This window comes from Agelaius phoeniceus, chromosome 1 (genome assembly GCF_051311805.1).
Source record: "Agelaius phoeniceus isolate bAgePho1 chromosome 1, bAgePho1.hap1, whole genome shotgun sequence".
NCBI classification, from domain to species: Eukaryota; Metazoa; Chordata; class Aves; order Passeriformes; family Icteridae; genus Agelaius; species Agelaius phoeniceus.
This window is the reverse complement of record NC_135265.1, coordinates 36,328,357-36,340,889: the sequence shown is the minus strand read 5'-3', so window position 1 is coordinate 36,340,889 and position 12,533 is coordinate 36,328,357. Positions and strand designations below refer to the sequence as shown.

Sequence of the window (12,533 nt, the reverse complement as noted above, 5' to 3'; positions counted from 1 at the left end):
GAAAACGACTCTAATGCAATGACCTGTTGTGTCTGTAGGACATGTTTGCATCCAACATTTTGATTTGGCTATAGCTTTTGACCACTTTTGGTTTGTTTAGTAATCCCAAACTAGATGTATAAAGGGTGATGCATCTCCAAGCAGCCTCCCAAGGGCTTGTACTCAGGTATAAATGTCTGATGTTGTCCATCTTGAACTCCTGATACATCAAAGTACCAGTTGATTTTCTTTTGGAGCTGCAATTAAATTTTTTGTGTAATTATTATTACAGTAAGTGATAAAAAAGAGACTGTAAAAAACCCCAGTTTTCACCTAATAGCATAATAAGAAGTGAATAAAAAATTCCATGAAAAATACAATACTAAGGGATGTAATCCTTTATGGCTCATTTATGCCTATAAAAATGTGACATTATTAGATTATTTGTTAGCGGTCTGTAAGACTGAGGGACTAATAAATGTGGAGCAATCTTTTGAGTAATTGCACAAAATCGATTAGATATTTTAAAATATATTTAATTTCTTTATAATATGCAAATTTTCCAAAAAGTTAATTACTTTCACCTTTTTGTCAATTTGTAACACAAAATTACCATTGGTGTAAATAAATATCATTATAGTATTACCAAAGGTCATGGACTCTAAGAAAGGTCATTGTGTAGCTACTTAGAAACTGAGTAATGCATTCAGCCGTCAGGCTGGTCTGTCTGTAACTTAGGTTCAAGCTAAGAAGACCCTTGCAAACAATCCTGGCACCTGTATCTGTTCTGTGTAGTGAAAATTGTACTTCAGCCTTCCAGCCTACTCAGCTGAAAGATATAGAAAATTTATTATTAATATTAGAGTTAACATCTTCAAAATATTATAGAGACACTTCTGAAAATTTAAATTCTCATTCCTTTGGGACCAGATCATCCTTTAACACAGCATCCTACACAATGGGGTCTCTCAGTCTGTGAACAAAGAAGCTGTCTTGGAAAAGTGTGCTATTGGATTTAATGCATTTGAGGAAACTGCAGATGGTAGCAAGTTTGTTCTTGGCTGTCATCTCTGTGCCTAAAGCCAGATCTTGGGGGAATCTTGGAAGAGCTGGGCACCAGGGTTGGGCTCCTGGAAGGGATTTTAGCCTTTGGGATTATTTCCCTTCCACTTAACACCAGTTTAAAATTTATACATGACATCTAAATTAATTATCAAGAAACCCTCTCTAATCAGTAGAGAAAGCAAGCATTTCTAGATAGTGATTTACCCATACTGGTTAAATACTTGCCATTGATTACCTCTGGAAATGTACTCTGCTCACCAGTAGAAGAAACTGAGACAACTGCCTCAGTTGTGACTACTGTTCAGGTGGCCCCAGTTGACAGAGGTGAATCCTGTTCCATGTGTTTAAAGCATAATCATCCCCAAGAATGATAGCTAATTAAAAAAAAATAAAAATTAGCAGCTATAAAGATAGAAAAACCACTATGGCTTCTATCTCAAGTAATGTAGCCCAATTGTTTTTCCAAAACATCCTTCCAAAGCACCTGGTGAATAAGCAGCTGTGAGCTGCCTGAAGGGTGTGCTGGAGTTCACGCTTTCCAGGGACTCTGTGTTTGGAGTTCTTATTCAGACCTTTCCAATGAAACTAATGGAAATTATGGCAAAGGTCTGCAAAATCAAACCCCCTCTAAGATGCTGACAGGGGTAAGTCCTCCTGTACATTTCTGTAAGACTGTCAGGTGATGGCTAAATGAGGGTATTGCCACTGGATGCTTTCTGACTGGGTTTTTGCAGACCAGCTCTGCTGCAGCATGAGGAAAACAAGGCATTAACAAATCATAACACAATGAAGGAAATAAAATATGTTTCTCTGTGCACTGATACACTTTATTCAGGGCAGACACGTGCAGTTTGCATAGCTTAAAAACATGAGCTTAAAAACATATTACCTATTTGCAAGACACTCATTTTTTACTCTCTTCCAATATGTTTGCAGTTTGAATCAAACTGCTTGAGATAAAATGAGATACAAAGTTAGAGTCCGAAAGCTCTCACTCACATGTCACCTTCCAACTGTTATGGAAACCAAGACTGTTACTGTTCTTTTCTAGGATGCCTGAATGTAGCTCCATTCTTTCCTGGGAATATCAGAAATGGAAGCTATTGCATTTCAATCAGGAGACAGTATTACAGCTCAATGAACATCTTCAAGGCAGCACCTGGAAGCACTTACACGTGGACTGAGAGATACCCTCAACATTTCTGTGCTACAGGATTTAGCATGAAGGTTGATAAACCTTCTGTCCCCGTTTAGACTTCAGGTTAACACATGGAGAGGAATGCTGCCATTGTTTCTCTGTGCCAGTGATGGCACCTCACCTAACAGAACAAAGCCCAACCTACAGCCAACACCAACTGCATCAACTGGGGCTCGCTTTAAAAGTACTCTGAATAACATTTCAAGTCTTTATTTTCTTCCATTTTCCATGAGCTGGGAGAGGAATAAACTAGGTTGTTTAGTAAGTGCTGTCAACCAAAAGGTGACCTGTTCTGGAATCTGACCTTTTAGCTCAGCTTCATGGGTGGGTTTGGCTCAAAGCACTGTGCCTGGATTGCGAAATTCAAAGAAACAGGTGGAGTTACATTATAAGGTATTTATTTGTGTTATGCTGGAATTCTTTTGCTCTTGCCTGAGTCTTTGGAAGCTTTCAAAGTTTAAACTGCTTCATCCTCACATGAAACATTTTGTCCATATGTTTCTCTCCCGTCACAGGAAGTAGTGGAACCTGAAATGTTGACCATGTCTAAATAGATAACTGAAAGTAATTCTATGTTTTGTGGTGCTCAAAGAATCATTGTGTGCTAGTATTGCATGAAAGATGGGTAAAAATGAGGAAAACATACCAGCATGCTTAGCCACCACTCTTTGTTGAGCCCAGTTCCATAAGAAGAGTTTATCTGATGGATGTAACCACAGGGGCAAAGTCTAAAAAGCCATATAGGAAGGAAAGTAGGAAAAGCAGGGATAGATGCTTTCCCTTGTTTTGTTTTGTTTGTTTTTTTTTTTTTTTTTTTTTTTTTAATTTTTGTGTACTAAGTTGTGTTTATATTAGAGGGAAGTGCGCTCCACAATCCATGTCCCCTTCTGGCTCATGCTCTGGAATTTAGTTCCCTTGGAAACCAAACACACATTTACTCTGTTACTAAGTGAAACAAATGCATTAACAATTATTTCCTAAATGGTATTGCACCATAGATTTTAATTTTATTTTGTGAAGAGGTATTAGGTAACATATTTTTCTATGGTACATATATCTACAGCAAACCTTCTTTTCTAGGTTTTTAACACTATGTTAAAAAGTAGTATAAATGAAGATGTCCATGTCTCTGAAATTCCAAACATTTCCTCTCTAAACCAAAAATTTTTTCATTCTTCTTTGAGATAAATATCACTTGTGGTCAATTACCATATTTGTATACATATTTTTTAGAATTTACCTAAATTCTGAAGGAATTGTATTCCCAGTGTAGTGTCCAAAATATAATAAATAATACATAATTTAAAAACCTGGCATAGTCATAATTTAAAATAAAGGCATCACATGTCATTAAAACAGCATTTTACTCAGCATTTATGCAATTAAAAAAATTCTCTTTTCTCACCCTAGGTTTGGGCAATGGTCAGGTATCACTTGTGTTCTGGAAGAGGTTGCTATCATCATCTTAGCTGACAATTAAAGCATTTTCCAGAATGTCACAGGAAATTTTAAATGACACAGCAGAAATAGTAATAGATTCTGATGCTATCAAAGAAAGCATAAGTGGTAATCAAGATGATTGGAGTGATGCCTGAACACAGTGTGGAATCTTTAGCACTCAAAGTAGGCAGAGAGTTAGACACTGGGAGTTGTTTTGGACAACAATACTCTTCATGTCCTCTGTTGTAACCAATTTTATATGCTTAATACCAATTTATTATGATTTACTGAAAGCAGGCAACTGAAAGGCTCTAAGCTGAATAATCTGTTACTCCTTCCTTTCTCTGAAGTTTAAACAATGTGCTGTGCATTTAAAAAAATCCTACAATTTTCTTTCTCTTGAAAATAATGCAAAACCTAAGTGAGTTTCATTAAAGATGACCTTCCCCTTTAATATGTACATAGGATTATGCTTGATCTATACTTTTAATCAGATGTGGTGTTGATGTGGGAAGACTCCCAAATCTTTTTTCTTCTTTCTTAGCAGGCTCTTGGGAAGTGTCATCATTGACTTTATCTTCAAAAAAGAAAGTACCCTAATAAGATACTGAAGTGGAAGTTTACTTGGCTAAGTTCATACTGTGTGAGATCATTCTTGTTATTTAACCTCATCTCTTATTCACTCCTTTGAAAGACAGCAGGTCAGCAGCAATGCAGGCTCTACAGGAGAAGCTTCTTTAGAAAATTTGGTCTTTTCAGGATCATCTTGAAGACCCATGACTGCAAGAATCTATACAATCTTCTTGGCTAAAACTGACAGCTTGAAAGACTTAACTCAGGCTGCAAGCAAATGGAAGCAAACCAGTATTTTCTTCCTAGGCAGACAGTGTTGAAACTGGCTGTTTCCCTTCATTTGCTGTTTTCAGCCAGCACTTCTGTTACTGTAATAATAATAATAATAGTAATAATAATAATAATAATAGTAAGCTCATCCCATGGCTTTACAAGAGCAAATGGTTGCCGCCGATTCTTTCTATTAGCAAATATGCAGAGAAGTTGTTACCCTCCTTACTACCACAGAAGTTTCCTGAGGAGTTGTCCTTAAATATAAATAAAACAACAACAAAAAAGTTGTTAATATTTTAGTCTCATTCTCCCATCCAAATTAGACTGTGGACAAGGATTTAAGGAAGGGTGTGCCAAACACTGAGGACTGTTAGTAGTCCAAGTCAATTAGAGCAATTAGTGCCTAATTAAGTGTTAATTTATGCTCTGTGTAATCTCACAGAGAGTAGAAATTTGGCTCAGGTTAATTGGAAAACAAAATTTTTGCCATTACAAGTGGAAACATCTATTACTTTCATACATACAAAACTACTTTGTTTTATATGAGTCGAGGGCACTGTAAAACAAGGCTAAACTCCTGTCCTGGTTTAGCTGGCTTCCTCTTACAGTTTCAAAAATCTCACTTTTTTCCCTGTATCCTGAGAAGTCACAGCATATACTGAAGAGAAGCTGTCTGGAAGCCAATTTTCCATGTTTCCTTCAAAGGGCAAACTTAAATGTCTTCTGCAATAGAAGAGTTGAGAATTTATTGATTCTCACAATCTCTCTATTCCCTGCTTCACAGAATAAATAGAGGTTTTAGCTAGAGCTGGGTTAACCAGGAGCCAGGCTTTTAAACAAGAGAAATTCCTGACTTCTCTGCATGCTACAGCAAACACAAACATCTTTCTTGTCCTTGCAGGAAATGCATCTTAAATCCCAAGCAGAAGTAATGTTAAACTTTGGAGACTTGACCTCTGCAGAGACCTGCCAGTCACCTCTGACGCAGCCCATGGGAACGCTCAAATTGCCACACCTGATTTGCGTTCTTGTTACACGCGCTCAGAAACAAGTCCTTCTCATCTTCACTCTTTGCTGCCTCTATGCATTTGCCAGAAAGGACATGGACAATCATTCCATTCTATAAGATGAGACAAGAAGGGAAAGAAAGAACAAATGAAAAGTAAGGGATTTCCGGTAAAAGCTAGGCCATGTTTCAGAAAATTTATATACAATATATCACCAGTAAAAACTGGTTGTTCAAATATTTTTTAAGCAATGCTCTAAACACAATGACTGGATTTAGCTGTGTGCCCAGAGCATGGTGAATATTCATAGTTCCTTTTGAAGCTAACATGAGTGGTAGGGGCTGAATTCTCTTCCACCACTGTTTTTTTCCTATGGCTACAGGTTGTCATCAGCATCACCTCAGTACTACAGGCCACAGCATTTCATAAGGACCAGTGCTTGCCTTAGGAATCAAACCAAATTACATAGGGCTGTTCTAGAGGATTGCTGGATCCCTACAACTACAGTAATTACTATTTTCCCAGGCTGTCTCAGAGCATGACATTTTTCAGTCTTGTTGAGGAGTTCCTGCTCTGCTGGGTAAAGTTCACTGAAAAACAGTGAATTCCTCTAATAGGAAGTTTGCTCTTCTCTTACGATGCAGGAGAAAATTTAATGTTTCCCACTGTAAGCTCCACAAAGGGCTCTCATTTGGGAGTGGTCAGGATTTCCAAACCCTTCCTCAGTCTGAAAGAAATGGGAAAGGATTTGCCCTGCTCTTATTTTCACAAGCACTGATTCTGATTCTATTCCAATAAGGCCAGTAAGACAAACAGGTAAAACAAAGACACAGGATTTTAGGTAGGATTTCTGTAGTTGTATTTCTAAACCAAATGCTTTTTACATTGACAGTGTTAGTGGGCTTGAGACATCCTATTTTTTTCTGGGTTAAACAAGTACAGAAGTGGAATTTTCCTTTCAGGTACCTCATCTTTTCCTCACACACAAATCTGGAAATCACCCAGTGATCCCACAGTTACCATCAGCTGCCTTTCCCCCATGGCAGAGCCACCACTGACCTCCTGGACATCCCAGTGCTGGTTGCTGTTGTCTGTCTCCTTTGTACAGTTTTGAGGGATAACCTTCCCGTGTCTGACATCAAAGCAAAGCCGTGGAGCAGAACCAAGCAAGATTTCCTTCATGTTGTATTCAAAGTGCTGGGAAAGGAAGGGTTTGTTTGAATAATGATGGATGGACATCCCAGTTCATTTTTAAAGGCTAATTCTAAAGACAATTTCCTGTACATGTTTGTTAAGATGCAATCCAAACATGAGTTACAGAGACCCAACAGCCTTGACCCTTCAAGCAGTTCCCCCTGCTAGCTAATTCTGGCATAACTATTTACCCAAGGAAAGGCTTTGTGAACTATGATTATGTGTGACATAAACCCACCCTGTCATAAAATTTTCCAGTTTCATAAATATTTGAACAGAAGGGTGTTTCTGACAGTGTCTTCACATGCTGCAGTTTGAAATGTGCTTGCAGCTCACCCTGAGCTAGACCGATGCCAGCTAGGGAGTGTAAATGAATTTTTTCCTGCATAAGATTGCAGTTTAGGCATTAATCTTCAGATTAAGTCACTAAGGGAGAATCCCCTCCTCCCCCTCTATATTTTGGAATTGTTAAGTATTTTTTACTCACAAGCTTTCTCTTCCCCAGACACTACCAAATATACTAAACAAATAAGTGCTTAATTCTGTCTTCTGGAGCAAAGTGTGGGTATCTGCCTCAGTGACACATGGGGACATTGGCATTTTTTGAGTGGCACTTAGCTGTGGAAGAGTGGGCATTGTTGCTTTAGCACGTGCTAATTTTGAATATTTAGTGTCAACCCAGCCCCTTACATGTTGGGGTGCTTGTCTTCTGCATGGCTCCCTGGGTCTGACACAGTGCCTATACACTCAAAGTATTACCTGGGTGGGACTGTCACTGCAAGGGGAGAGCTCAATAGACCCTTCTGCAGTAGCTCTTCCAGGCCTGTAATCTGCACAGAAGCCAACACCAGTATTGTAAAGCTGTAAGTAAAGGTTTATACTGAAATAAATCACAATTGGATACAAACAAAATATCCTTCACCTAACATTTTGTGATTGTATCCCTTTATGATATATGATTTTGTTCATAAATCAGGCAGTATTTCTTTTCTTTCAGACTTGGTCTTGCATATTGATCTTGCAAACTAATGTGATATAAAAGGCAGACCCTTTCACCAAGGGTCAGTTACCCAGTGAGTTTTGTTTAAATTAGAGAGATCCACTTTTGGGTTTAACTATTATGATAATTAAAAGAAAGGTATCTAAATGTTTATGCTAGTGAAAAATTGCACTTCAACAGGACACTGTAGTCAGAAAAAACACAAGATATTCCTGAAGAAAAGAAACGTGACAATTCCTGTGATCCAAACTCAGTTCTTACACTTTTCTCAAGCTAACTTTGAAAATAAAGAGCACTCAAAATAGTTAAAGGACACAGTAAAATCTGGCTGAAGATAGCTGAGTGTGAATTAATTAGTAGACCTTGTTGCCTTGTTGGGGGAAACTCCCTTCCAGTAAGGCTGCTGGGAATAAATTCATATTCAATGAATTATAATTATCAACTCTGTATTTAAAAAAAACCTGACATTCCCTGTCCTGTACACAGTCAGCCAGGCAACTGCTATTGCTATCACTTCTCTCCTTTAGGAAGTGCAGGACTGAAGAAATCCTTTTTTTCTCTTTGTGCACATGGGTCAGCACAGAGATATCTTGGCTGCTGTCACTTCTGCCATCTGCATGAGGCAACAGAGTTCTTTTCCTTTACTAATGGCACCTGAAGAACCTAAGGTTAGGATCCTCTGAGCTGTGACACTGAACTGAGTCAGACACTCTGGGTTCAGTTCCTGGCTGGTTTTCAACATTTATGTGAGAATTTGGGCCAGCTCTTTGTCTTTTTCTTTCTCCTCCCACCCTGGTTGCATTGCCTGTTTGGACCGAGTACTCAGAAGTGACACTGGAGTCTTTGAACAATGCAAAAAAGAAGATCATTCTTTATAGTGTGTTTTCTCTTACCTTGCCAGAGAACCTTGGTGTGTCTCCAGACTGGGAGAGTTCAGGGTACACATTTGATAGAAACCACTGAAAATTTCTACAGCCCAGTCTCTTCTGTAGCTGAAGGCGCTCGCTGCAGTCTGGCTTTTCTGCCTTTATGGAGAAAGGGCAGCAAGGTTATTGGTGTATTTGTGTTAGAGATGCTAGGAGTGGAAATGACAACACAGGAATTATTTCTACCACCTTTTCTATCCTGAATGTTACAGATATTTAAATGTATCTCTTATGACATATGCAAAGGGGGAGATGCAGCTTTAGCCTTCCTCAGACTTTGTGCTAAAACAGCCACAGTCTGGCATCGAGACAGAAGTGTTTCAGAAGTAGCATACATTGTGAAATGTCCTCTAAAAATTATTATTAAGATAAGTCAGTCTTTGTCATATTTTTATTTTAAAAATCAGGACCAAGTTTGATAGTTGTTGCACTGGAATTCAGTGGGATTGTATTAGATTGCCATTTAATATGGAATTTTTCCCGCTGATAAAAACTCAATTTCCTGGCCTTTAACAGCCCAAATTATCCAGTTACTGTCAGTCCTCTATGATCAGAGGGAATAAGTGATGACAGAATTTAACCCAAAATATAGTCTATCACCTATTATCTGTCTATTATCTGACAGTTACTAAATCTAATGAACAAAGGTGTTCTGCAGCTATAATACATAAAACCTTTCCTATGATTTCTCCATTTTCTTGAATTATAAAGACACAATATCAGCTCTCAACTTTCCTGGTAGCGATTCTTTTATGAAAAAAGACAAGTGCCTTCAACCCTTGGTGCAGCTAGAGGCATCTGTACTGCAAAGGCTGACAGACTGAATATTTGAGTGTATTCAGCACTAAAGATGACTAACGGGGTTCTCAAAACCTCTAAGCATTTATGTGTCTAATTCTGCAGTTTCAAAACCACACGAAACACTTTTCTAAATCTCTCAGTGCCCAAATATTAAAAACATCAAACAACCCTTAAAAGTTTCTCTCCTCTTTCTTCCCAGCAGTAGATCTCCCCTCTTCATGTTTCTACTTTTTAAAAAATGCAGTTTGGGATGGGATTCCAGGAAACCGGTCTGGATTTCTTCATCAAAAATTAAAATTGGCAACGTAAGCATAGAATTGCCCGTAAATAACTTTTTTCCCAGATCAGCTTTTTCTCTGTATCCATAAAAAAGAAAGAAAAGGACTTTGCAGCATGGAAAACACTGACAAATGAAGGGCCTTGGTGATCCAAGGTGAGGTGTCAGTCTCTAAAGGCAAGGATCAATCATTCCATATGGATTGGTTTGCCAGCCTTTGTAAATTCCACAGGCAAAGCTCAACAGTTGCAGTATGTTAAAGAGAGCCTCATACTTCAGTGTATTTCTTAGATTCAATAAGCATAACAACAAAGCTTAGCAATTCTGCACCACACAAACCTGTCCTCTAGAGGTTTTCTTGGAAAAGGGAGAGACAGAAGTAAAACGCTTCCCCTAAAAAGACATGTTCCTCATGAGACCCTGCCCTGGCTGAGGAAGGTAGTGGCAGTAAATCTCATTTTATCATACTAGTTACAGTCTGCATTTGATGCTGAATAAATGGTGTAAATAAGGTAAAGAAAGTCATTGTCCCTATAAACCAACCTGAAAGGAAACTGTTCTTATAAATTCCATATGCAAACCACACAAGAAAAGGAGCAAAAGAGCTGGTGGCTGAAGTAGTAAAGAGCTGAGAAGAGCCTAATTCATCTCTTTAATGCTCACACCACAGGCATTCTGTGCAAGATGTGATTCAGACCATAAACCAAGAAGAGTTATAAAGCCACCTAAATGGGGGTCACTGGTTGTTTTCTGCAGTGAGCAATGGTGGTGATGAAGACTCACGTAGAATTCTATAGTGGCCCATAGGTGGCTCTGCTCACCCTCTCAGCGCAATAAATCCCCTCAGGGCCCTTTGCCGCTGAGTGGCAATAATGTCCTTGCTTGCCTGTGCCTTTTGAATAACATCCCGCTGCACTGACAGCCTGAAAACATCGGCTGTGAAAGAAAGGAACACACAAAAAGGGCCATTTATGTTACGGTACGCTGCACACAGAGATCATAAAATTGATCATTTGAGGGAGCATCATACTCAGAAGTAGTAAAAGTATTCTGGCTAGAATAAACTCAGGCAAAAGGTCATGCTGCTTACAGCTAGCAAGCTGTATCATTGGTGACTGTAGTTTTTAGTAGAGAAAATTGCTTCTGAGCTGACAAGAAAAGCCTTCAGGGAATTATTAAATGATTTAAAAACCTCACTGCCCATTTTAAAAAGCTTGGTCTAGTGGCTATAAACCTTTGTGAATCAATTGACAAGCTCCTGGCCAGTGAAGTTCAAACATGCAACACAGACAATGAGGGAGGATCTTTTAAAAATATGTGAAAATAAGAGTAAAAAAGGAAACACAATAGTTCCAGACTCTACAATTAGTTGGCTCATGAAGAGGCAGATCCACTGGTGAGCATAAGGAGGTCAGGCTAGGCAGCAAGAGAGAAGTCACACTGATATACAGTCCTATTCCTCTCCCCACTATAATGCAGCTCCTGCTGGATCTGGCTTTCTTGGGTGATGGTCAGCCCTGAATGAATGAGGCATGCAGGACAGGTATTACTGGTGCTCACAGTGCAGGTGAGCTCATTAAAGCCTTCAGGATTGGTGACAGCCCTGGCTGTAGCAACCAAGGCCTTGAGTTTGTGATCTCAAGGAGTGTGAACCTGGTGAGGAGCAGAGTTAAGACCCTGAACTTTGCAAGAGCAAGATTCCAGCTGTTTAAGGAGCTGGTGAAAAAGATGCCCTAAGAAACTGTCCTTAAGGGCAGAGGTGTTGACCAGAGTTGACAGCTCTTTAAAGCCACTTTTCCTGCAGTGCAAGAGCTCTCTATCCTAGTGTGTAGGAAATTGAGCAAGGCAGGCTATAAATTAACATGGCTGAGCAAGGATCTGCTCCTCAAACAGAGGAGTAAGAAAGAAATGCACAGACAGTGAAAGCAGGGACAGGTGACCTGAGGAAGGTACAGGGATATTGGTCTGAATGTGTCAGGGTGGGGACAGGAAAGCCAAAGCAAAGCTGGAACAGGACTTGGCAAGGGACACAAAGAATCACAAGAAGGGATTCATTCTATAAATACATAGGTCAGAAAAGAAAGGACAAGGTGAGTGTAGCCCCTCTTCCTGCTGATAACCAAGAAGAGTGAACTGGTGGCGACTGATACGGAGAAGGCTGAGTTGTATTCCTTAGTCTTTGCTGGCAGTCAGGCTCTCCATTCTCTCAAGACCCTGATCCTCTGAGTGAGTGGGAAAGGGGAAGGAAATTCCTCCCCCTACAAGGGAAGAGCAAGCTGGGGACCACTTGATGAAACTGAATAGAAGTGAGGGCTTCAGGGAGAATTTAGAGCAGCCTCCCAGTACCTAAAGAGGACTTACAAAAAGAGCAGTAGTTTTAAACTCAAAGAGAGCAGGTCTAGATTAGTTATTGGGAAGAAATCCTTTACTCAGAAGGTGGTGAGGCGTTGGCACAGGTTGCCCAGAGAAGCTGTAGATGCCCCATCCCTGGAAGTGCTCAAGACCATGCTGGATGGGGCCCTGAGCAACCTGATCTAGTGAATGGTATACTTGTGCATGGCAGGGGAGTGGGAATGAGAGGATCTTTAAGGTCCCTTCCAGCCCAAACCATTCTCTGATTCTATGAAACACAGGAGCAGATATGAATGGGAAACTGCACAGCACTTACTCATGCTCTGCCTAAATGCTTTCAGTGATTTTTTTTCTCCTTAAAAGCCTGACATTGTTAAATGGTACACTTTCATTCAAAACTGCTTACAAGTTTGTCCACTGCCTTGTAGAAAGAATATGATTACAAGAA

General features: G+C 39.5%; 1 protein-coding gene across 4 annotated transcripts in view; it reads right to left on the bottom strand.

Annotated features, from left to right (window-relative positions):
• Nucleotides 1–1,845: 1,845 nt before the first annotated feature.
• The window catches only part of GALNT15 (polypeptide N-acetylgalactosaminyltransferase 15), a 30,341-nt gene continuing 19,653 nt past the window's right edge, over nucleotides 1,846–12,533 (bottom strand). For all 4 annotated transcript variants that reach the window (XM_054644057.2, XM_077176467.1, XM_077176475.1 and 1 more), the window contains 4 exons: nucleotides 8,623–8,754; nucleotides 7,489–7,590; nucleotides 6,595–6,732; nucleotides 1,846–5,648 (listed from right to left, as the gene is read on the bottom strand). In XM_054644057.2, the coding sequence (XP_054500032.2) occupies nucleotides 5,502–5,648; nucleotides 6,595–6,732; nucleotides 7,489–7,590; nucleotides 8,623–8,754 (519 nt within the window). In that variant the 3' untranslated portion in view covers nucleotides 1,846–5,501. The remainder of the gene's footprint in view (nucleotides 5,649–6,594; nucleotides 6,733–7,488; nucleotides 7,591–8,622; nucleotides 8,755–12,533) is intronic.